Source organism: Entelurus aequoreus, linkage group LG07 (assembly GCF_033978785.1).
Source record: "Entelurus aequoreus isolate RoL-2023_Sb linkage group LG07, RoL_Eaeq_v1.1, whole genome shotgun sequence".
NCBI lineage: Eukaryota > Metazoa > Chordata > Actinopteri > Syngnathiformes > Syngnathidae > Entelurus > Entelurus aequoreus.
In genome coordinates this window covers 37,870,588-37,896,849 of record NC_084737.1, presented here as the reverse complement: position 1 = coordinate 37,896,849, position 26,262 = coordinate 37,870,588, and the positions used below count along the sequence as shown (strand labels likewise).

Below are 26,262 nucleotides of genomic sequence, written 5' to 3'. Positions count from 1 at the left end.
TCCAGGCCGCGCGCAAAGTTTCATCATGGGACTGCTTGAGGGGAAAATCCTCCATAGGGAGGCCCCCCTGGCCCCCGCCGGTTCCCGCTCGGCAGTGTCGGATGGGCTCGCGTCGCCACTGAGAACTGCACGGATATTCCCCTTTCCTACGGTTTGTGAACGCACCCCCACGCATTGTGTCAGTAAACGGTTAAACCCTGGCCTATTTATGACCAAAATTACGGAGTGCTAGAGGTGCGTACTTACAGCTACCTTGCCTCGACCCTATGCTTTTGTCCCTCATACCAAATTTCTACTGGCACCATAGGGTACTCGTGCACATCCCCATGAACACACCTGATTTTTAGCCGTGTTGCCTGCTTCAAAGACCAGGGTCGAACCAAGTTCTGGTGTATCATGGTCTGCCCGCAGCCCGAATCCACCATCGCCTGGTATGTACTCCCTTGTATCATTACCTTGATACCGTACGTCTCACCCGGGCCGGTGGAGGGCACTGAAGGGCCGGCCACCCGGGTCACGCGCCCCACCTCCAACTGCTGAGGTCCCTGACGCGCGTGACCGGGCCGCCCACACCTCCAGCACGCCTGCCCAAGCGTTTGAGGGGCCGTCTGCGCGGGAGATGTTCTGAAGGCAGCAGCCGGGACCTGCGGAGAAAGAGCAGAAGAATGGTCACGCAGGTCATGATGCTGGGGAATGTGCTCTCCTCTCCCCTCCTCCTGTCGGGCGCTCTGTCCACGCGTTGTAGGTCTCGGTTGCGCGCTTTGTCCGCGCGTTGTAGGTCTCGGTTGAACGCTTTGTCCGCGCGTTGTGGGTCTCGGTTGCGCGCTTTGTCCGCGCGTTGTGGGTGCCGGTTGCGCCTCGCGGTGGACGGCCAGGTGGTCCTCGGCGAGGGTCACTGCCACTGCCATGTCCTGGGGCTGGTGGTACCGGATCCAGTCGGACATCCTCTTTGGGATCGCCTCCAGGAACTGCTCCCGGATGATGTGGTCCAGCAGCCGGCCATCTCCTTCTCCCGGCTGCAGCCAGCGCGTCGCCGCGTCCTTGAGCTGCTGACCAAAGGTGAATGGCCGGTCCTCCTCCCCCAGACGCATGGACCGGAATTGGCGCCGGTACTCTTCAGCGGTGCCTCCCGTCCGGTCCAGCACCGACTTCCTCAGGTCCACGAAGCGCATTCTGGAGGTCGCCGGCAGGCTGAGCGCAGCACTCTGCGCCTCCCCCGTCAGGAGCGGCAAGAGCCGCACCCCCCACTCTTCCTCTGGCCACGCACATGCTCTCGCCGTGGCCGCAAAAATGTCCAAAAAGGCATGGGGGTCCTCTTCCTCCCCCATGCGGTGTATGGTGACAGCCGTCGGTGTTGGCAGTGCCTCGCCCATTTGGTCCGCCAACGGCCACAGGACCTGGCACTGTTGGCGGCTGCTCGCTGCCACCTCTGCAAGCACGCCTGCGAGAGCCGTCAGGGGGTCGACTTTTCCCGCCTTCGGTGGTCCAGCCAGATTGGGCGCCAAATTGTGGAGGTCTTGCTCCTCCGGGTTCTCTGGACCACCAATGATGGACATTACAGCCGTGTTCATCTTTGCGAACAATGATTTATTTTTCAATAAATGGTGCTTTTCAGCCATGTTTAAGTTTCTCCACCATCAACAACCTCCTCTCTTTCCCGACCGCTGCCTTTAACAGAGCTACAGGTGATCAGACAAACACTCACAGCTGTGTCATCTCGAAGCCGATCCTGACACACCCCGCTTCGCTGCAGGTCCGCATGCCACGCCCCCCCACAGTCAATAGCTGCATAAGCTAGTTCCCTCTCTGTGATCATGGTGCGGCTAAAATAGGTTCAGCGTTGGCACTTATAACAACAATATCGCTAGCAATTGGTTGATACTATACAGGTCACGCATGGTAAAAGGAGTATTGTTGGTGTTAAATTGATGTTTTTTTTAGAGGGTTTTATGGACGCAATAGATATCTCCCATTAGCTTCATTGTTAGCCACCTCAGACTTGGCATTTATTACAAATTAGAATGCATTAAAGACATATGAGTTCTTGTCTTACATAGGGATTGTGAATGATAGGCAAAATAAAGAAAAAGTGCAGTGCCCCTTTAAGTTCAATGTTGTTTTGTCCAAATGCCATGCACGTATCCATTTAGTTATCTCGATCTGCACTAGTCTCTAGTCACTTGGTTCAAGTCTCAAACAGGTCCTAAGGTTTAAGTATATCAACAAGTCTCAAGTCAATTAGTCAAGCATTGTCCGGCAACATGGACGTGATTAGTTGCTGTTTTATAATTTGTGAAGATGTGTAACAGAGGTCAGCCAACGTGGCTGGGCCTTGTGTACATTGGTAGACCTCACTCTCTGACAGCCGTAAGAGAAGAGCTGCCTACCGGGTTGATAGCTCGGTAGCTAACATGCTCGCCTTTCATGCTGAATGACTGAGGTTTGAGTCACGGACGAAGGGGACAAGTGGTAGAAAATGAATGGATGGCTGTTCCTAGGGGTGTCTTGATACAACTTTTTCACTTCCAACACAGTACCAATATTGGCGCCTTGAGTATTGGCCGATACAGATATTAATCCAATACTGGAACCATAGTAGATACTTTTATTATTTTGTATTGTGGAATGTCCGAGAAAATGTTTTCCATCCATCCATCTTCTTCCGCTTATCCGAGGTCGGATAGGGTGGGGGGTCGTTGGAAAACCGGGAGGGTCTGCAAGTATGCAGCTGAGTCGCATCAGATTGATCCGCTCCGGAGTCGCGGGTTGCCGACCCCTGGCCTAGTGGTTGTTTCAAGGGCCACTCCACTGAAGTGGTGCCATTTGCATCCCCTGGAAATAAACTGCATGAATGCACGATAAAATTAACTGTAAAATATTTTTTATTCAGCAAAAGTTCTGCATATTTATATGATTCCATTATAAAGTAATACAATTTAAAATATTATCTTAAACAACATTGAATACTGTTAAAATAGCTTTGGTTGTCTGTCTCTCTTTCTCAAATTAGACATTATCATTAAGTTTAATAACTAAAATTCTTCAGAAATGTCATATTATTTACAGTACATCCATGTATTTCTGTTACTCCTTATTCCAAGTATACGTTAAAGGGGGCCTACGATGATTTTCTGCTTTTCTGACTTATAAAAGTTGATACAATGTTGGATATTAGAGTTAAACAATGCCAAAGCGCCAGTACGAAGTTGGATTAGCCACTAAACTGCTGCTGAAAGACGGCACTTTTGTGACATTATTACTTGATTTGAGAAAACTAGATGTTCATCTTTAAGATATATATTTAAACTGTACATTTTCCCGACTACATTTTCATCAGAGGTCCACTTCAATATGTATTTCTTTAAAAAAAAAGTATAACATATACACTTTAGTTGTGTTGCTGGGTTTTACTACGTTTTGTTACACACTTCTAAAAAACGTGGAATATTCCTCAAGTCACGTGGTTCACATGGAGTTGCATCATTCAGTTCCTCTGCAAGCCAATGAAAGGCCAAAAGTATGTTCACTCATTTCATTTTCTGTATATTCCATGATATTTCAACTATGACTGGTGAAGAAGGTAAAATCTCAGCACAATAGCTGTTACATAAATTATTATTATTTTCATATTCTTGGTTTATTTTCAAAAATGTTTGTTGAATTACTGTAATGTGCTCACTGTCACCGTGCTATTGGCTATTTAATGTATTTGCAAATTCGATGCTAAAAACTCACTTCTGTTACTTTCAGTTCTGTTACGCAAATGTCACCTGAGGCTTTCACAAAAATGAACAATACACATTTGGAGTAGTACAATATGTTAATTGTTTAGAACATAGTTGTGTTTAAGTTTATTATTAGAGCGTTAAAACAAGCAAATGGCACTAATTTGGGGGAATGGTCCTAATCATAGAATTCTCCCACAATCACCTTCCATCATATACCAGTATGGCCTGCGTGCCAGGACATCTTCATAGGCGTCAGCAGCATCACGACTTGGTTCCTTTTCTGTTTGCACTCAACATTGTTCAAACGTGGTCAGGAACAGTCTGCAGAGCTTCATCCGGGTTTCTGTGGACGTCTACATTCTGCAGCATAAACACTCTCTGTAAGTGTAGTTGAAATGGCTTGAGCAAAAAAAAGGAAACATTTCTTCCCAATTGTTAAAATATAATTTTGGTGTTGTTGAAAATTATTAAAGGGGAACTGCACTTTTTTTCCCGAATTTTGCCAATCATCCACAATCCTTAGTAAGATAGAAAAATAATATGTTTTTATTTTTTATGCATTCTAACTGGTAAATAAATGTGATCAAAAGTCTGCTTACAATGGAGTTTATGGGAGTCGGTATATTCTGCATATAAAAGCCCTTAACAAAACATCCAAACACCTCCATTAAGGTTTTGTATACATGCTGTAAGCATACATGTACAGTTATGCTGTAAAAGGCACATCTATAATAACATTTAATGTTGACATATTTTGCTCATTTTAAGCATACGCGGCACATTATCTTTTCAAAAACACATCAAGACTTTAGCTTTTTTTTTTTTTTAACATCACTGATTACTACTACTTACTGTGGACTTTGTGAGAACCAACAAACATAATTAAAGATCACTTACTGTACAATGTCTACTGTCATTAGAATGCCGACTGCTTGGATGTTCATATATTGTGTGTTATGTGTTATACTTGTATAGCGCTTTTCTACCTTTAAGGTACTCAAAGCGCTTTGACAGTATTTCCACATTCATCCATTCACACACACATTCACACACTGATGGCGGGAGCTGCCATGCAAGGCGCTAACCAGCAGCCATCAGGAGCAAGGGTGAAGTGTCTTGCCCAAGGACACAACGGACGTGACTAGGATGGTAGAAGGTGGGGATTGAACCCCAGTAACCAGCAACCCTCCGATTGCTGACACGGCCACTCTACCAACTTCGCCACGCCGTCCCTAATTCTATTCCCATTTAGATTAAAAATGTCTCATAATCCTCGCGAAGAAAAGGGGGGTGGAACCAAGCATCTTTTTGTGTCGTTCCCTCCATTCCTGGTTTAAATTGGCTGTCAAGGTGTACCAACTTGTCAGAATACATCCTCACCCTTTTACTATCAAGGTGAGAGGCATGATTTATGATCTACAATAAACTTTCACCAGCACCGAGGCGAGGAAGCATCTCACCAGCGGGTGATGTTAACATAGGCACACAAGCTTGTGTGCTGCTATAAATAGTTGGTCTGCGCTAGTCCCAGCAGGCAGAAGACATTGATACAATGTTGATTATACATACGTGTCCTTTAAAACTGACTTTGAAACAACGTTGCAAAATAGTTGTATTTGTAAATTGAGACAACGTTGATGTCCAACGTTGGATCCACGTTGTTGGTTGGGAAATGGCCAAATTTCAATGGCCACAACCCCACATTGATTAAACGTCGTCAAAAAGCATGTTATTGAAACGTTGTATTTGAGTTGCTTAATGTCGGGACCCAATTCAACAAGTTCTCAACGATGTTTTAATGTCTTGTGCCTGCTGGGGTATCACTAATACTTGGTTATTATTCAACATACAAAATGTAAATGAAATATTGCTGGCGCTTTTTGGATGTTTTTTTATTGGCTTTATGGGTTGGCTCTGTTGTAAGCAGACTTTTACTTACGTTTATTTACCAGTTAGAATGCATTAAAAAAATCCATCCGTTGTCATGTCTATTGACAATAATAATTGTGAACGTTTTGCAGTTCCCCTTTAAGTTGTGATAATGTTTGTTTTTATGCATAATATGTGTTAATTTTGTCCCATGGTGTTATATGACGAACAATGTTGGTATGTACAAGGTATAGGTCATATTTGTACTACACTGAATGTATACATTTGCCATTTCATCCATCCATCCATTTTGCTACAACTTGTCCCTCTCGGATTTTGGGGGAAGGGGGGGTGCGGTGGCTGGGGTGGGCTGGAGCGTATCCCAGCTGCACTCGGGCAGAAGGCACGATACACCCTGGTCAAGTCGCCACCTCATGGCAGGGCCAAAACAGATAGACAGACAACATTCGCACTCACATTCACACACTAACAATTGTTGTAAATATTATTTTTTCATTCAAAATTAGATTTACATGTTAATATTAGCATTGCAGTTCTCAGTATGACGCACTAGCCTACTGTTTTTACCAAGCAAAATAAAACACAGTTGTATTATCATCTTGGTAAAACACTTTGATGCAGGTTTTGGATTGGATTCTGCATTGTCAATTCATAACATCACTGATTCTCAGTGGATATTTAACGTGTGTTTTCCTAGAAAGAAAGCATACTTTATCTATTTTTACAAATGTACAAACTTACCACAGGTTTCTCTCTGTGTGTGTTGATTGCCTCAATATTGAGGTAGAAGGGCTCAACTTTACACCCTACAAGGGAGAGGAACACCATCGGCGTCAGGGCGCAGGGACAGTAATATCCCAGACATGTCATCACTTACCATAAGCTATTGGTGTGAGTTTAAAGACCGTGTGAAGAGGACATCTGAGATAAGGGAGCTCATCTTCAGGGAAAGATTATGGATTACACAAGAATGCTATGGCTTTAATTGTGGTCAACAAGATGTCTACCTGCAGGTTTGTCTAGAAAGTAGGCAAGGAGGCAGCGCATGGCAGCTTGGTGGCAGATGACAAGAACATTCTCTTGCCTTTCCAACTCCATGATGACTGGTTCCAGGCGATGGACAAGGTCCTCATAGGACTGGTCAATGTAGGACGAAATGAAAAAGTCATCATGTCAGACTTTCTATTCTGACATAAATTTAGGGCTTACACACATGTCATTACTGTAAATACTTGCAATCATTCATCATTACATTAGTTATGAAGTGGGCCCAGGCACAGCAGGATTGGCACAGTGTGAGTACGCCTAAAGACATCTTGTATACTGAGAGGAAGTACTTACCTCACCCTTTGGGTAACGATACCGAAACTTGTCCTGGTCCCTCAGTGCAAATTCCTCTGGGAAATTCTCCTGAATCTCCTCATATGTTAATTCCTCACACACACCCTGTATGAAAAACATAATCATATCATCCTGTCCGCCCTAGAAGACATCTGTTTTTGATCTGTTGCTTTTATTAGAGTTGCATGTTGAAAAGAAAATAGCTCTGTTTTGCAAGGTACAATGGCTCTTAGGAGGTCATATAAAATCATACGTCTACATTTGAATTTGAAATTAAGGAAACTTTATGGAAAATATAAAACATATAATACTGTATATGTATATACAAAAACTGCCGTACGCCCTTTTTCACGACAAAGATGAGACGTATTAAGACTGAGTATGATGTGGAAATGTGCACTGCCTCACATCAACTTCATGCTTCACTATGGATACTTTGGTGACACACAGAGGTGCTCCTTCGGGCTCTGCCAACTTTTGGTTGAAAAAATACGAAAAAAATCTTGGCAAAGACACAAAATACACTTTTTCGCCATGTTAATATTATTATTTGTGAGGACGTCTATTAATTTATCTTGGCGATCATAATGCCACCTATAGCTGTCACAATGTGTTCCTGTGATTCCAGCACCAACTTGGCTCGTCGGGCGGACAGTTGAAGCAACCGCTGGTGGCACAAATGGCACCGGAGGATTGACCTTTGTGTCACATACGGCTGCTACCACAAGAAGCTCTCCTGTGTTTTAATAATAAATTGAGTAATCAAACAAGAGTCAAAGTCGTTTGTATCCTTTTTGATATGCTGGCATGTTAAAACTTAAAGAATTGCAAACCAAATATTACATAATTTTCAAAACTCTAATCTGGCTGTGAGCAGGCTACTATATGACACATTTTGTTGCAAATTATACACATTATATCTATGTTGGGGGTAATCAGGGTCATGCACATCATCTTCCTCTTCACTTTCTTCCTGACCCGACCTATTTTTTAAATTTCAGCCTGTGTTCAGTACTTGGATGAATGACAGCTAGGCTTACAATTTCTCTGTAATTCGCTGAAAACACAAGAGAGAGCCACCTCCGACCGAATTGGGATTGGGCAGAGTGTGATTTGCGTATTTATAGGGGGTGTAGTCTGGGCGTGCCGAGCCACGCACACGTCTGCAATCATTTCCAGGTTTATTGTGATGTAACAAAGAAATGTGCTTGGATTTGTGCATGCGCACACTTTAATACTGTACATCTGAATTATTTTTTCTTGCGTACAATGTTTTCTGGATTTGAATGTGCGTCTATTTTTAACAGGAAATCCATGCAACTCTTAATACATGAGGCCCCTGGTCAGGGCGGTTGAAGTGGAGAGGAAAGTGGGGATGTTGTATAAAGGCCCTAAGGACAGGGGAGGGGACCTGGGGTTTTTATAAAGTTTGAAGATTGAAATATATAGGTTATAAAAAACTACGTCATTCCTGTTAGGGTGAAATAAATGTAGCCCTGATAGTTCAATAATATGTTTGCTTGAATAAAATTAAGAATGCCTAAGACTTCTTGCACACCCTCTATCAAAAATACGAAATGATTAATTCTCCCTGGCTAGCAACAAACCGAGTGTAACGGAGGCCAGCCGATGGCTGAGTCATGTGTTTGTTGGTAAATCTCGCCCCTTGACAATTTCAAGGGCAGTGCTGGCTATCAGGTTGATAGCTGGGGCTTTTAGCTCGGTAGCCAGCATCAGAGCCGGCCCGTGGCATAGGCCGTATAGGCAAATGCTAAGGGCGCCGTCCATCAGGGGGCGCCACGCCAGTGCCACAAATGTTGAAGGAAAAAAAAAAAAGTTGGTACTATTATTTCTAAATACATACAATAATCCCACGTTAATTAAAATGCAAAGTAAAGCCTATTTAATAGAAATATTATTTGTTACAACATTACGCCCCCCCCTCCCCCGGCACGGTGCGCCCCCTCCCTTCCCGTATCATGACTCTTTTTGGACGTCACCACATCAAAAAATCAACACAAGATGTCAAAACGGCCAAAACTGTCAGGTGCCCAAGGAAGAAAAAAGAGAAAAGAAGAGGAGAAACGAGAAAAAGACAGAGGTAGCAGGTAGGTAACGTTAGCCTACATGAAATTATTTGTCTGTTACAGAATGTGATAGTAACCTGGCTTTTTAGCATTAAGCTGATGTTACATGATTCGGCAATTGCTAATCAATAAATAGCTAGTTCTGTTTTAACGTCGGGTTAATATTGTGGAGGGGGCTACATTTTTATGGAAAATAATAATGTAACGTTAGGTAATTACAGTACTCCCTGGTGTACAGTAATTTGTAAGTCATTCTAGTTAATGCAATATTAAAAAGCACAAATAGAGAACTCTGTAGGATCCCCTTTTTTTGTAATATAGTTGTTAAAGTCATACTGGTTTGATATCTTGTTTTGTGCAGTGCCTTATTTATATTGTATTTTTAATTTATTTTATGCAACTTTTTGACAAGTTTTATTTTGTGTTTATGTATGTAAAAAATATTGTATATCATATATTCATTTTTTATTTTTTGTATTCATTTATTTATCCATATTTTTTAAAATCTTGTTAACTATTCTGATTGTTAATTTGCTTTCTTTAAGTAAAAAAAAAGGTCAAAGACAAAGCTATTCGGTTTCTTGTGAGTATATACACTTCACTGCCGATGTGGGGGGGCGCCACCTAAAATCTTGCCTAGGGCGCCAGATTGGTTAGGGCCGGGCCTGGCCAGCATGCTTGTCTGTCATGTCCGTGACACAAATTTGAGTCACAACACGGCCGGCCGCTGCACTAACATGGAACGCTTCAAGTAACACATACGTCCTAACGTCATCAAAGCTTACCTCCAAGCATTTACACACAGCACCAGCATTTTGGAACAAAGATGATGTGATAGAAGAAAGGTAACAATTAAGGCTGTCAAAATGAATGAGTGAACTCATGTGATTGATCACAAAAAATGCACGCATTAATTAATGAACGCACTTCGATAATGCAATTTATTTTGACTGTACAAGCTCTTTAACCTTAACCACTATACGGTCAGTGATCAGATCATCGCATACGTCGGTGCAAAAATTAGTGAGGAGACTGCGACTGGTGTGCTCAATGGCACATTTCACTACAAAATACAGCCTGAAAGTATTTTAGGTAACACTGTGACCAAGTTTTGTGCAAATAAATGACATGTATTCAAGTAAAACAATTCATATGTTCCCGGATGACATTTTGATAATAAAATTGCATTTTTGTACAAAATTAATCACCTGTGATCATTAATCATGATTAATCCAAAATCCAAAATGTGAATAATCTGATGGAAAAAATAATCAGTCGACAGCCATAGTAAAAATATTCTAACCTACCTGGCGGTATTGGTGAACGTAAAGTTTGCTAAGTTTAACTATTGCATTTTGTAACTGTGGTGCATTTAAGAACCATTGATCAAAGTAAAGAAAACAGAGGTGTCACTAGTTTTTAAAGACTGAGGGAGACTTAACCCTCAGTATATGCACTAATAATAATATAATCATAATAATAATGATGTATCATTATGATTCATATTACCCACTGATTATTATCATATGTGAATAAACGAATCTCTTCGTTACAGCAGCAGCATTGGGCCAGATGCCCACTACCTTCCCCTCGTTGCAAGTCTGGAGATTTTTGTCGTAATACTGTATGTTTATTTTGTTTAGGTTTTTTCCTGGTCTCTAACTGAGTCCCCCCATCCACACTAGTTTAGTTTGGAATTTTTTTCTACCTTCACGGGGCACCGCCCTTGTGGCGACCCTTCACTGTTCTTGTTCTGTCTACCCTGTATGATGTACTGTATGTCTGATCTTAAACAGGTTTGTACTAAAAATGTAATTCATTAAGTACAATGACTATAAAATTCCGTTCCATTCCATTCAACTCTGAAGTAAAAAGTAAACCAAATGATTTAGGGGGAGGGATGTTATCTAGATATATTGTAGTCTAGTTATGTTAATCCTATCTTTTAAAGTCAACAACCTAATTAAGGTTTTTACACATCTTTAAAAAAACTGGTTTCAACTAAATTAATGCAATAGATTGTTATTTAGTGCATGTAAACATACCAAGTTTATAGTTCAGGTGGGATTGGGGTTCCGTTAGGAGTCTTGTGCATGCTGATCCAGACTTCGTTGCTACGAACCTGTTAGAAAGATCCCACTGTGCCGTAGCTGTGATATTTTACTGGCGTGCTTTTATATTGAATGATACAGGATATGTCTGATGAGAGTTGCCAGTCGACCGGAAGCTGAGCTGCTAGGATTAGTTTTTTTAATGAAAGTTAAAATGTGGGAAAAATATGGCAAATTATGTAAATTTCCCAGGGAAACAGGGAGAGTAGGCATGCTGATACATGAACATACACATATAACATTTCGCCACCCAAACACTGTTGTGCACCATGCATTCAATCCCAACTAATAAGATACAACCATTAATAATTCATAAAGAGCAAATTCACTGTTTCTCTGATGAGGCTCCTTGCATTGAATGCAACTTACAGCGTCTATCTCATTGAGAGCTTTCCACTGCTCATACTGAACTCCCAGTGCTTGTGCAGTCTGGATGGTTCTCTTCATGTGACTAGTCCATACCTTCAGATCCTTGATTGTCTGACTCTGGATGAAGTTTTTCAAAGCAACAGCATACTGCGGACAAGAAGTCGAGAGCTCAATAAGTCACATTCTACATATCAATCTTTTCTGTGTGGTCCACCTACTTCTTGTCCGCTGGTGGACAAACCAGAGTCTCCGCCGATCCGACCTAAAAGATTAAATTCGCTCTCCCCATGGCGGCTCAAATAGATGGACCTTGGAGTAACATGGATGTTCATGAGGTAGTAGACGATCCTACTCTGGATGTGGTCCTGGACTTGATTCACGAGGTACCTTTTGCCCACTTCATAGATCTTAATGTAGGAGAGCTTTCTATTAGGTGGAAAACAAGCCTTAGGAGTCACATTTGTTTCAAAATATTGCTCAGTACATCCATTTTATCAGCACCTGTCTTTCTCGTCATCTATGGGCATGTAGCTGGACTTGTAACACTCAATGCGCTGAAGAAAATCTTCTATGGCTTCCTCCATGCTGCGATTCACATAATCCGGACTGCCAAATTTCACTTGCTGAGATGGTCAGACCAGTCCAGTTATTTATTGTTGATTAAATGCCACCTATGCTTTTCTCACCTTGACATTCTCTACTATTATATCTGGGTCTTCACAGATGGACTCCACAAAAAAAACCTGCAAGCAGTTTCAAACAACAAATGTTCAATAATTGGTAGTGACACACACACACTCCTTCTTGCAGAGCATCTGGCCTAGATTCATACTGAATCATTTGACTTTGGTAAAAGTCTAAACTGAGCTGAACAATCTTGCGGTTATAGCAGGACATACATTAATGTGGATATTTTTCCTGCGTTCCTCGCTTGCACTTGCCTTGTAGCCTCGTTCCTTGGCAAATCTATTGATGGCTGCTCTTCTCTCCCTGGTGGTGTTAGTGGCATCAAAAACCTGAGTCAGACACATGTGTTGTCAATGCTTTCAATTCAGCGTATTTTAAATAGCATCCCTGTTAGGCTCTGTGTTTTTGCATTAATCTGACAAATATAAGCAAACAAGTGCAAATACACAATACGGTATCTCACAAAAGTAAGTACACTCCTCACATTTCAGCATGCATTTTTAAACTGTAACCCTTCTCAAGGGACAATAGTATAGAAATTCAACTTAGGTATAACTTAGGTAAGTTTGGAATACCAAGATTGGGTCTTGCCTATACAGTCGAGCATGGTGGTATTAGCATCAAGAACTGGGGCTGAATGAGTGCCGAGTGTACTGGTGTGATGCGGTTCATTGGGAGAGACATACAGTACATCGCAACATCTACTGTGACATTCTAAAACAGCCCATTAGGAAAGTGGACCAGACAACTGTCCCACGTTATCAGCTCCTCTCTAAACATAAGTACAGTCCCTTATTACAGATAACATATATACAGATGCTGGATTTCACAAAGAAAATGTCACTTGCAAGGTTGTAAAGCTCTCCATATCAACACAGAACAAAGGAATGAAACTAGAAAAATGCATTGGCAGTGGTTTAAATTTCAATACCGCAGATTCGCTCAGTTTGCTTTCAATCAAAAAGAGATTCTGCCTCAGACAGATCATCCAATCATCATGCGGAAGCCCAGTGTGTAAGCTATCTGAGGCCAAGCCCACTTCCAGCAACGCTTAGCGTCAGATGGGCAGGACAAATCCAATGGTTGTCTCGTTTGGCTTCAGTGGAACAAACTACTCTATGCTCCCCTATTGAAGTCAATGGACGCTAAACTTCAACACTGTTTAATGCACTGTGACGCTACCAGGGCCGGCCCGTGGCATAGGCCGTATAGGCAAATGCTAAGGGCGCCGTCCATCAGGGGGCGCCACGCCAGTGCCACAAATGTTGGAGAAAAAAAAAAAAAAAAAGAAAAAAAAAGTTGGTACTATTATTTCTAAATACATAAGATAATCCCACGTTAATTAAAATGCAAAGTAAAGCCTATTTAATAGAATTATTATTTGTTACAACATTACGCCCTCCCCTCCCCCGGCACGGTGCGCCCCCTCCCTTCCCGTATCATGACTCTTTTTGGACGTCACCACATCAAAAAATCAACACAAGATGTCAAAACGGCCAAAACTGTCAGGTGCACAGGGAAGAAAAAAGAGAAAAGAAGAGGAGAAACGAGAAAAAGACAGAGGTAGCAGGTAGGTAACGTTAGCCTACATGAAATTATTTGTCTGTTACAGAATGTGATAGTAACGTGGCTTTTTAGCATTAAGCTAATGTTACATGATTCGGCAATTGCTAATCAATAAATAGCTAGTTCTGTTTTAACGTCGGGTTAATATTGTGGAGGGGGCTAAAATGTTATGGAAAATAATAATGTAACGTTAGGTAATTACAGTACTCCCTGGTGTACAGTAATTTGTAAGTCATTCTAGTTAATGCAATATTAAAAAGCACAAATAGAGAACTCTGTAGGATCCCCTTTTTTTGTAATATAGTTGTTAAAGTCATACTGGTTTGATATCTTGTTTTGTGCAGTGCCTTATTTATATTGTATTTTTAATTTATTTTATGCAACTTGTTGACACGTTTTATTTTGTGTTTATGTATGTAAAAAATATTGTATTTCATATATTCATTTTTTGTATTCATTTATTTATCCATATTTTTTTTTTTATCTTGTTAACTATTCTGATTGTTAATTTGCGTTCTTTAAGTAAAAAAAAAGGTCAAAGACAAAGCTATTCGGTTTCTTGTGAGTATATACACTTCACTGCCGATGTGGGGGGGCGCCACCTAAAATCTTGCCTAGGGCGCCAGATTGGTTAGGGCCGGGCCTGGACGCTACCACAATGAGTGAGAAGAAAGTCATGTAAGCGGTCACAAAAGTAGCTCATTCTGAACAGAAGTTGAACGCATTCTAGCACATATTTAATCAATGAAATGTTAACATAAAAGCACACATTTGATCACTAATCCGTCTGACCACTAGTCTGGTATTTTAGGGGAAGCTGAGCTTCTCTTGCAGTCATAGAGCAATCACCACTGGTCTCCATGACTCGTGAACCCAATTGAGCTTAAGTAGGTCAATCTCAAGCAGAAGGAGGGTGGATCAACCAGATCCATACAAGCTGTACTCTGTCTACTCTAAAGTATACCCAAGTATAATTTCTATGTCCCTTTGAGAATATATAATAAAAGCATACAATCTATTTATCAGGCTACAGCAGAACTACTTTAGGACCAATTTAACCGATGTTGCTTCGCCACTAGAGGGCAGAATAGACAAGGCTCGAACCCCAACACAAGATTTTTTTTCCTTTTATTTTTAAGGGATTATTTCTGTCTCCCTCTAGTTTAATGTAGAATAAGTTAAACATAATTGTATCACTTTGTGAATGCAAGAAGGAGGTTATCAAGCCTCTATAGCATATCTACTAGGAACACTTTGGATAATCTAATTCTGCATGGCCTTGTCACGCCAAATTTCTTCCCTCTACAAAACCTTCCCTCACCCATTTACTTCCGTGGTCATGTTTCCTCTTACGTCATTGACAGCGATCGATAGCACTTCGGCTTTGACTGCCCGTCGCTGGAAGGATACTTCGTCTTTAACAGCTGCTGGAATCTGAAGAAATCGATTATTGTTTTTTTTTTGTACAGGCGCGAAACAGGACAGTCGCGTGCAGGTTATGGACCCTCGGCAACTTTGTGATTTTATTGGACGCAGCCCCGTAAGTAAATGGGGGAGGGAAGGTTTTTGTAGAGGGGAAGAAATTTGGCGTGACAGCCTCTTTAATCTCAGTGAGTGGTGATGTTGGAAAGGTTCTGAGACTGACCGCCACTTGTCCTTGTTCCTGTGTGAAGTAGGCAGCAACATCTTTGAGGGCAGCAGCTGCACAGGCCCTGCACAGTAATGACAAGTCATTACACAAGATTTAATAAGTATCTTTTACAACACATCTTTTGTCCTTACTTGCGGATACTCATGGCCTCCTCATTGTCAGATTTAAAGAACTCAAAGTTCTCATAGGTTTTGACGGCCTGCCGGCGATACTGGCCAACATTAAACGCTGGTGGGAATGTGACGCAATAAGCAAGGACAGACCTCAAAGCGCTCGCATGTCTTGTTTTTGTCACGGGTCGTTGTGCAACTCACTTTTCGTGGGAACTCCGATCCAGTTCAGATAACGGGTGAGCTTCTTGGAGATGTAGGTCTTCCCTCTGGCTGGCAGGCCTACCATAACGATCACGATGGGAGAGTTGCAGAACTGTGGCACTGATGCTGTAAACACACAAACACACTTTGAGTGATTTAAACGTGAGATGAATCTTAAATTAAGTTGAGTTGAGTTTGAGTCTCCATCACAATTTCCAGTTTGTCTGTCCAACATGTTCGAAAAGGAGTAGGAAGAAGCAGAGCCTATTTAATCCAACACCTTTTCCTTTACAATCTTTCAGAATAGTTAGTGGCTATTCGGTTCAGAGCATCCGTTGTGTGTGCGTGTGCGTGTGCGTGTGCGTGTGTGTGTGTGTGTGTGTGTGTGTGTGTGTGTGTGTGTGACACTGCCAATGTCCTGCAAGGATGCTTGCTTAGCACAGGAAGCAGTTAACACCAAAGCATTCTATGCAAATAAGACCTATGATGATTCTCATAAAAAGTGTTCTTTTGCTACATTCCTGATCACCGCATTCTGGCAACTGCTTGCATGCAGATGGTTACGATTGTGGGAAACAGAAAAACAAACAGTACAAATCCAAGGGCTTTGCGAAGACAGTTTCATTGCGACCAATCAGGGGTATAAATACTGTTTCATTTCAAGTGTCAAAAGTTTTTATTTGCATTTAATAATTTGGAGCTGCTGCTGTGTGACTTGTCATAAAACAGCAGCTCAATATATCTTGTAAATGATCTAAATGTCTGCACCAATGAATGAAAGTGTATATTTGCTGTCCTCACCCTAACTCTGGATCATGCAGTATTGTTTGATTACAACTTATAACTCAAAACAAACTGTTGCAATGCACACATTAAAAACTAGTGCTGTCAAATTATAAATGTTTAAACCGGATTAATAACACTTTTGAATTTGGCATAGGTTATTGCTTGTTTGCACAATTTAGATTAATTTAAAGAGCCTAATATTTGGACACAAATACAATTCAGAAAGTCATACAGGAGCATTTTTGTATGTGTTACTTGAATGCATGTCATTTAATTGCTCTAAACTTGCTGACAATTTTATCTAAAGTCCTGGCAGGGTGGAATTTAAAAAATATATATTTACTTTTATTGAGCATTGGTTGTACAAACATGTGGACATACACTATGTACATATACACATTCAGTGTATGCAATAGACTACATACCACGAAGTAAAAAAGCAAAGCAATGCTCACTTTTCTTTTGAAGCAATATAATCAAAATCAACTCCCACTCTCCCAACACCCATATATCAAAAAGGGCACCAGGACAGAAAAACAAGGAGAATAAATAAGCAAGTAAAGAAAGAAAAACTAAAAATGTGCTAGTAAGGTGCGAGTATACTCAATCAGACTATTACTAGAAAAGTGAATAGTACGGGGTTGTGTATGTCTACTGCAATGGCTGGGTCAACATGGTGCAATAATACTGACTGCTGTGGTATTAGTCAGGTAGAGTTTTCAGTCACTTCACGTAGTATTAGCACAGGGTTCCAAATGAAAAATTATTTATCCTTAGACCCTTTTAGTGAGTTTATTTCTAACTGGATTAAGTGCATCATGTCATTCAGCAACAAAGACAACTTTGGTGGTATATTGGATTTCCACTGGAGTAGTTCTACGTGCAAGTGGTGTCGCAAAAGCGAGTATGTTTTTGTGATTTTTCCTAATTCTGCGGTGGTTCCCGAGAAGTCAGTGTGTATTTTGAAGTGACAATTTCCAGCGAACACAAGTCGGAGTCGCCTCACTAATCTTTGCACTGACATACAGTACAGGCCAAAAGTTTGGACACACCTTCTCATTCAATGCGTTTTCTTTATTTTCATGACTATTTACATTGTAGATTGTCACTGAAGGCATCACAACTATGAATGGACACATGTGGAGTTACATACTTAACAAAAAAAGGGGAAATAACTGAAAACATGTTTTATATTCTAGTTTCTTCAAAATAGCCACCCTTTGCTCTGATTACGGCTTTGCACACTCTTGGCATTCTCTCGATGAGCTTCAAGAGATAGTCACCTGAAATGGTTTTCACTTCACAGGTGTCATAGTTCTGATGCCTTCAGTGACAATCTACAATGTAAATAGTCATGAAAATAAGGAAAACACATTGAAATGAGAAGGTGTGTCCAAACTTTTGGCCTGGACTGTGTACATTGACCTGATCAGCTTGTCTGCTAACACAGACCCGCAGACGTGAGCAAATCACCCCTATATTAGCATCCCTTCACTGGCTCCCTGTGCGTTACAGAATCAATTTTAAACTCCTTTTATTTGTTTTTAAATGTCTAAACAACCTCGCGCCAACATATCTCTCCGACCTCCTTCAGCCTTACTGCCCCACCCGATCCCTAAGATCAGCCGATCAGCTGCTACTGACGGTCCCGGACACAAGGCTGAAGCTTAGAGGTGACAGAGCTTTCGCTGCTGCTGCTCCCAAGCTCTGGAACGACCTACCTCTGAGTGTTAGACAAGCCTCCTCTCTTCCTGTTTTTAAATCTCTCTTAAAAACATACTTTTATTCCATGGCTTTTAACACTGAGTGATATCCATCCTGCAATGGCGCCCCATAATACACCTGCTGTGAACCTGTTTTTATGTTTTATATTTTTATATTTTATTTATTTATTTTTTATCGTGTTCTGTTTGTGTTGTGTTGTGTTTGCTCGGTTCTCGTATTATTTTTTAACCTGCCCATTGTACAGCACTTTGGCTACCCCTGTGGTAAATTTTAAATGTGCTTTATAAATAAAGTTGATTTGATTTGATTTGATTTGATCACTGACCGTACAACAACCAGCACCGCCTTCCAGCTAACCATTTGCGGTTAAGGTAAAAAAGCATGCAAGGTCAAAATAATGTGTGTGACAGACGTAATCGAAGCGATATTTTTTTGTAACTAATCGCATGAGTTAACTTGTTCTTTGTGACGGCCCTAATTAAAACACATTCAAAAACTGTCTTATAATAAATACATAGTCCCAACTATTCTCCAGAACAGTATTTGACTTTGATTCAAGAATCTTACAGATTATAGAAGAGAAGACACATGTTTCTGTCTCTTACCAAGTTGTGACTCTGCTGTTGCATGCCACAATTTAGAAAAAAGATGCTGATTTATGAGGGGGATGCAGACGTTTTTTCCGCCAATGTTCCCGGATGGCCGGTGTGTCTATACAGCAACAGGGGCTGGGGGTTGGGGATGGGACGTGTCGGCCTCCAGGCTGTTCGATTATCAATGGATTATGCTTCATCAGCAAAATGATGAAAGGGCGGCGTCAATGACTGAGCCTAATGAGACCAAGCTCGGTCTAGTCTGGCTGGCATGGCATCAACACTCTCTGTATCGCCCAAACACAGGACTAAAAGTAAGCAGCATATGAGGAGTCCATGGTGAAGATACTTGCATTCAGCGTGAATGACAACAACACAGTAAGGCTACACTAACAAACAGGGTATTTGGTGCCTTTGATGTATCGCTGAGAGTCTGTGTGAGCTTGTTTTAATTGTACCAATGCGTTACTTGCTAAGCCACAAGGCCTGGGGTTCACTCAGAGGAGCATCCACTTACTGCACGGGCAGGTCACTTCAAGAGACCCACTTGGTGGGACTCAAGGAGGGGGAAGACTGCTGGTAAGCGTCTCCCTCGGCCTCATGGTTTTAAATCTAGATGGTGATGTCAGACTTCAAGGAGCATGCAAATCCATCATCCTATACTGTACACCTGCTGCGGGTAAGCAGCTGTTTGCTTAACCTCAACGTGAGACAATTATGTAACATGAACTCAGCTCAAATATGGTTGCGGGATATTGTTAAAAATATTTCCTTTCTTTGACTTGTTTCTCATTTTATTACTTTATTGAACATAAATATTTGCGCAAAGGTTGTCTTGAGACAGAGTATCTCTCTCAAAGTTTTGCCAAAACATATAGTGTTTACCCAGACAAATATGACTTAGCCTTTGATTCCAACCCGACCCTTGATGCTCAAAAATCAGTTCTTGATTGTAAGGCCCATCATTTTGGCCTCGCACGGAAACAACGATGCTTCATAAACAGCGAATAAAGTCAATGTTGCACTTTGGACCATGGGTTGCGCACAATGTTGCTCCACCTTGTTATGACCCATGCATCGCTGTGTTTATGGTTACATGCAATATTCACTTATATATATTCTTAGAATGTGTTATTTACACTTATGTGTCATTCAGCTATGTGATGAATGAGCCAATTATGCATGTGGCATACATTAGCACAACTCTTACAGTATGTGTCAATACTCTGCAAAGACACTTCACGTCTGATCTCACCTGTGCTGTCACACCTCCTCCGGGTCACCCTACATTCCTGCGGGGGAAGATCCATTGTTTGCACCTGTCAGCTGAAGTCCAGTGCCCACGCACGACCACGCAGCCTGTGACAAAATAAGGGATGCTCTTTTTAAAGACACCAAACGCCCCCTGCCCAAGTATTTGCAACCCATTCCACATCCCACCCCCTGCAGCTCTCTTTTCATGACACATGGACATATGATAGCAGCACACAGGGGATGTCCTTTAATCTTTGCCAGGGCTGGAGTTCATAACGCACACACACACACACACACACACACACACACACACACACACACACACACACACACACACACACACACACACACACACACACACACACACACACACACACACACACACACACACACACACACACACAGACACACACACACACACACACACACACACACACACACGCGCACACACACACACACACACACACACACACACACACACACACACACACACGGGATTGTCAACATGCAGAGGGTGGGTCCCAACAAGTGCAAAGGTCAGATGTAAGATGTTGTTGTATAATTTCCGTGCAATGAGGTTGAAGGCAGGTAAAAGCATTGGGTGGAGTTTTAAAAAAACTTTAAATTCATATGCTCTATTCCAGTGGTTCTCAAACTTTTTTCACCAAGTACGACCTAAGAAAAGAGTTGGCTCTCCAAGTACGACCATTATGACCAACATTAAGATACAGTTGCATAGTGGCCCTATGTGTTCATAAAAAACAACGCAGAGGTTTTATTCAACAAGTATATTAATTAAAGTACCAATGATTGTCACACACACACTAGGTGTGGCGGAATTATTCTCTGCATTTGACCCATCACCCTTGATCACCCCCTGGGAGGTGAGGGGAGCAGTGAGCAGCCTAATAATTTGACCACTGTAGCATTACACATAGTTTGAACAATAATACTATGTTTGAATCTTTAATCAAGTGAGTATTTGGCGTACCACTAGATGAAGCCCGCCATTAAAATGTCTTTCTTGCATTTTGTTTGTGTAAAGTTATTTTTTGTTTTTAAAGCTGCCAGCTTCTTCCGTGGAAAAAGATGATAACCCGTTGTGAGATGTCTCTGTCTCGGGTTCCTCTTGGACCACCAGGGAAGGCACAACACTCTCAGATGTGGTTTTTACAATTGTTTTAATTCTTTTCTCACACAAGTCTCTCCCGGCTTTTCAGCCCTTGCTGCGGCGTTTTACAATTGTTTTACTTCTTTTCTCACACCAGTCTGTCTTGGCTTTTCAGCTCTTCTTTCACACAATGTCTCTCCTTTGGCTTTTCAGCAAGGCACTCCCTCTCCACCGTGCTGTACCTTACCTCCCGGTCCGAGAGTTTCCGGCTGATGTACAGCACGGGGCGGTCGACGCCCCCCACCTGCTGAGACAGCACCACCCCCAGTCCCTGGCCCGACGCGTCCGCCTGCAGACAGAAAGGGATGTCAAAATTAGGCATGTGCAGCACCGGCTCCTCGCAGAGTGCTGTTTTTACCTTCTCAAACCCCCGCTGGCACTGCTCCGTCCACTGGACCAGTTCTGGAGCACCCTTTCGGGTGAGGTCAGTCAGCGGGCCGGTCCAGTCCGCGAACTGGGGAATGAACCGGCGGTAATAGCCCGCCAGTCCCAAAAACTGCCTCACCTCTTTTTTTGTCTTGGGGGGTGGACAGGCCGCGATCGCCGCTGTTTTGTCCACTTGCGGCCGCACCTGTCCCCCTCCCAAGTGGTACCCCAGATACTGTACCTCCCTCCGGCCAACCGCGCACTTTGCCGGGTTGGCGGTGAGCCCCGCCCGCCTCAGAGACTCGAGCACCGCCCCCACCCGTCGCATGTGTTGTTCCCAGCTGCTACTCTGGATGATGACATCATCCAGGTAGGCAGCCGCGTATGCAGCGTGGGGTCGTAGCACGCGGTCCATGTAGTTGGGTCCCCCTGTTATACGTGCGCCGCTGACGCTCTTGGGCACGGAGCAAATTCTTACGTGACAAGTGCCCCACCTTGTGGAGTTTTGCTCGCATGTCCATGACGTACTGAATTTCATTTTTGCTGGAGCTTGGACCCTCCTCCCAGCTTTCTTTAATGACGTCCAGCACTCCGCGAGGCCTCCGGCCATACAATAACTCGAAAGGTGCAAAACCAACTGAGGCCTGAAGTACCTCCCGCATCGCAAACATTAGGGGGTCCAACCATTTATCCCAATTCTGTTTGTCCTCGTGCATACATTTACGGATCATAGTTTTCAGCGTTTTGTTTAATCTCTCCACCAGCCCATCCGTTTGTGGATGGTACACGCTGGTGCGGATCGCTTTAATTCCCAGTAACCCGTAAAGTTCCTTTATCGTGCGTGACATAAAGGACGTGCCCTGGTCAGTCAGAATCTCTTTCGGGATTCCAACTCGGGAGATGACCTGAAACAGTGCTTGCGCAACACTCTTGGCAGAGATAGAGCGCAAGGGCATTGCTTCGGGATAGCGCGTTGCGTAATCCACCAGGACTAACACAAAGCGGTATCCCCGTGTGTTCGGGTGAAATGGTCCGATGAGGTCCATCCCAATTCTCTCGAACGGGACTTCCATGAGCGGTAATGGGCGCAAGGGCGCCTTTGGGGTGGCCGCCGTTTTCACCAGCTGGCAGTCCGGGCAGGCCGCGCACCAACGGCGCACGTCTGCCCGGAGGCCTGGCCAATAGAATCGGACCATGACCCGATTGAGTGTTTTCTCATACCCTAAGTGGCCAGCCATAGGATTAAAATGCGCCGCCTGAAAAACCATTTCCCGGTGGCGTTTTGGCACCAACAACTGGGTGTGTTCCTCCCCGGTTTGCGTGTCACGGCCCACTCGGTATAATCTATCCCGAATAATTGAAAAATGGGGGTATACCCTCGCTTTCCCCGGGCGCACCAGCTGACCGTCAATATAATCCACCTGGTCCCAGGCCTCGCGCAAGGTTTCATCACGGGACTGCTCGAGGGGAAAATCCTCAGTAGGTTGCCACCGGGGGGCCGGGGGGGCCTCCCGCGAAGCCCCCACCGGTTCCCGCTCGGCAGTACCGGATGAAGCCGCGTCGCCGCTGAGAACTGCGCGGATACTCCCCTCTCCTACTGTCCGTGAACGCACCCCCACGCATTGTGTCACCAAATGGTTGAATCCCGGCCAATTCGTCCCTAGAATTACGGGGTGCGTAAGGTGCGTGCTTATGGCAACCTTGACATTATGCTTTTGATTATTATATAAAATTTTCACTGGCACCATAGGATACTCGTGCACATCCCCATGAATACACCTAATTTTCCCCCGTGTCGCCTGCCTCAACGCCCCGGGTCGAATCAGGTTTTGATGGATCATGGTCTGTTTGCAGCCCGAATCCACCATCGCCCGATATTTACCCCCTTGTACCCTTACCGGGATACAGTACGTCTCCCCCCGATCGGGGGCGGGTGCTGGAGGCCCGACAACCCGCATCACCTGCCCCACCTCCATTATGGAGCACTCCCGGCGCACGTGCCCGGGCCGTCCGCACCTCCAGCACACCGGCCCTGGTGTTTGAGGTGCCATATGCAAGGGAAGCCCTTTCTCCGCAGCGCCGGTACCCTGGAATTCACAAATCGGAAAGATATTATACCCCCGTGTGTCCCCCCTTGTGTGTCTCTGGGTGTGTGTGGGTGTGTGTTCTTTTTGCATGCCCGCTTGGGGAACCTGTTCGCGGGCTCCGGGTGGCTCCGCCGGGCATGGTCGCCGCTCCAGAGACGCCCCCTCCACATTCTGTCAACAAAATTGCATTTGTATCAACATATTGGGATCTGTTTTAAAGTTAATTTAAATTATGCAACTGAGTAATTACCTATGATTAATCCAAATCCAAAAGTGTGATCACTCTGATGTTAAAAATAATCATTTGACAGCCCATATATATATATATATATATATATATATATATATATATATATATATATATATATATATATATATATATATATATATATATATATATATATATATATATATATATATATATATATATATATATACATATATATACATATATATATATATATATATACATATATATATATATATATATATATATATATATATATATATATATATATATTTATATATATATATATATATATATATATATATATATATATATATATATATATATATATATATATATATATATATATATATATATATATATATATATATATATATATATATATATTGGAAGCAGATCAGAATCATATCCATATTTAAGTGTTACTTCTTTCTAAAAACTCCTATAGTCATATTTACATCAGCTAATGTCTTGTGTGGTACAAAGTGCTTGGATTCGAGTGTCCTTGGTTAGAGTCAGAGCGCTGTCTTTGTTTAGACTGCCATTACATTCCTAAGATAAGGGGCACAGCTAGACTGGGGAAACAGCAGGTGGGGGGGACAGGAGAAGGAGGAAGTAGACAGGAGTTCCGGGGTTTTGGTAGACCGATCTGGACCGGGCTAGGGAACGCTTGGGTGCTGGGTTGGTCTCAGGTTTGTCCTCTAAGCTTTGAGAATAAACTACAAAATACCAACTATTGCCTGTAGATTAAATATAAACATCAGCGTATTGCCATAAAAAGAATCTGGGAGAGACTAGCAATTTGAATTCCCCATTGGAGGAATGCTGGTCGACGCAACAATTTGGGGGCTTCGTCCGAGATGGCACGCTGTTGATTGATGACTTCTTGCAATCTTCTGGACAGACTCAATTGGCCAATTCAAGGTAAGCAGAACCTTTCTTTTTAGATAAAATCTGCGTTAGGAGTCTGTCCTGAAGTCTGTAAGTCAAACACTGTTTTGTAATCCCAGGCACAGATTGGTGATTTTGATAGATTGATTGCATTTTTGCCGAGCCTGCCATTGCATTAAAATTGTAAATAAGTGGTCAACTCAGGCCATTGTGTCTCGATTACCGTGACGGACAGTTTCATTGACGAGTGAACTAATAGTTGGGTGTAGCTTACCCTGGGAATTTGGTCGTCCCTTAATGAGTTCGGGTTGCAAGATCCCAGTGAGATAAGACACTAAAACGTAAGGAAGCGGGTTCAAAGATCCCAGTGAGATAAGACACTGAAACGTAAGGAAGCGGGTTCAAAGATCCCAGTGAGATAAGACACTTAAACGTAAGGAAGCGGGTTGAAAGATCCCAGTGAGATAAGACACTAAAACGTAAAGAAATAGACACATGGCCTTGAAGTGTGACGGACAGGGATGTGATGGCGGTCTGGGAAAAATGTGATTAATCATTACTGTGTAATGATCAATTGAATGGACGGTTGTCGACAATGGAACTAGCAGGTAGAGAAGAAAGAAAAAAAAAGGGAGAACGTTCCTTGAAAGGGTTAAGAGGGAGTTTACAATACTCGAAAAGTCGTGAACTCAAACGTCTGGTAAAATAAAATAAAAAAAATTAAAACAAAGTAACTGGAAGTTTTATGGTAAAGTGAAACGCAGAGAGTGTGCTGCTGAGTGTGTGTGTGAGCGGGAGTGCTTACGCGTGCTCGTGTGTGTGTGTGCTGCTGAGTGTGTGTGTGTGTGTGTGTGTGCGGGAGTGCTTACGCGTGCTCGTGTGTGTGTGTGTGTGTGCGGGAGTGCTTACGCGTGCTCGTGTGTGTGTGTGCTGCTGAGTGTGTGTGTGTGTGTGTGTGTGTGTGCGCGCGCTGGTGAAAATGGAACACTCAGGGAGAGAATTTAAGAGTTTGGCGTATGATAAAAGTAAACGGGGATTACGTGGAAAAACAAAATGCAGCAAAAGAAACGATGATTAATGACAGAATGAACTGATTGGTTTTTTGTCTGCCGCGCATGCGCAAGACAATTCAAACGACCCGCCCAGACTTTGACTAGGACACCGCCCCTACTCCAGTGACAAGAGAAGGAGGTATTAACACGCCCCCTCTAAGATTAATCCTGCCTCCGAAAATTAACCCCTTGTACACGTCTGACCATTTTCTCCGGCAGACATTTTTGACACATGACATTAACACTTTGGACATGCTACAATATAAGTCTCTTGCCGATGCATACATGCAAGCCATTGTTGACCTTGCTTTCCCACCTGTACCTCCGGGAGGGAACCTTTGGCCAA

The 26,262-nt window shown here is 42.8% G+C and overlaps 2 protein-coding genes across 2 annotated transcripts in view; both read right to left on the bottom strand.

Moving 5' to 3' along the window:
- Positions 1-352, bottom strand: part of itih6 (inter-alpha-trypsin inhibitor heavy chain family member 6) — a 33,531-nt gene extending 33,179 nt beyond the window's left edge. Inside the window, exon 1 of the mRNA XM_062053493.1 lies at positions 337-352. The gene's annotated coding sequence lies outside the window, so the exon portion shown is untranslated. The remainder of the gene's footprint in view (positions 1-336) is intronic.
- Positions 353-4,018: 3,666 nt separating this feature from the next.
- pfkfb1 (6-phosphofructo-2-kinase/fructose-2,6-biphosphatase 1) lies at positions 4,019-20,223 on the bottom strand. Its single transcript, XM_062053495.1, has 14 exons — positions 20,104-20,223; positions 15,745-15,870; positions 15,562-15,658; positions 15,425-15,491; positions 12,468-12,542; positions 12,213-12,269; positions 12,028-12,149; positions 11,745-11,952; positions 11,527-11,673; positions 6,960-7,064; positions 6,626-6,755; positions 6,496-6,558; positions 6,360-6,424; positions 4,019-4,088 (listed from the first exon to the last, which is right to left on the bottom strand). Exons 1-14 carry the CDS (start codon positions 20,156-20,158, stop codon positions 4,029-4,031), a joined length of 1,377 nt encoding a protein of 458 aa, XP_061909479.1. The 5' UTR covers positions 20,159-20,223; the 3' UTR covers positions 4,019-4,028.
- Positions 20,224-26,262: the final 6,039 nt, after the last annotated feature.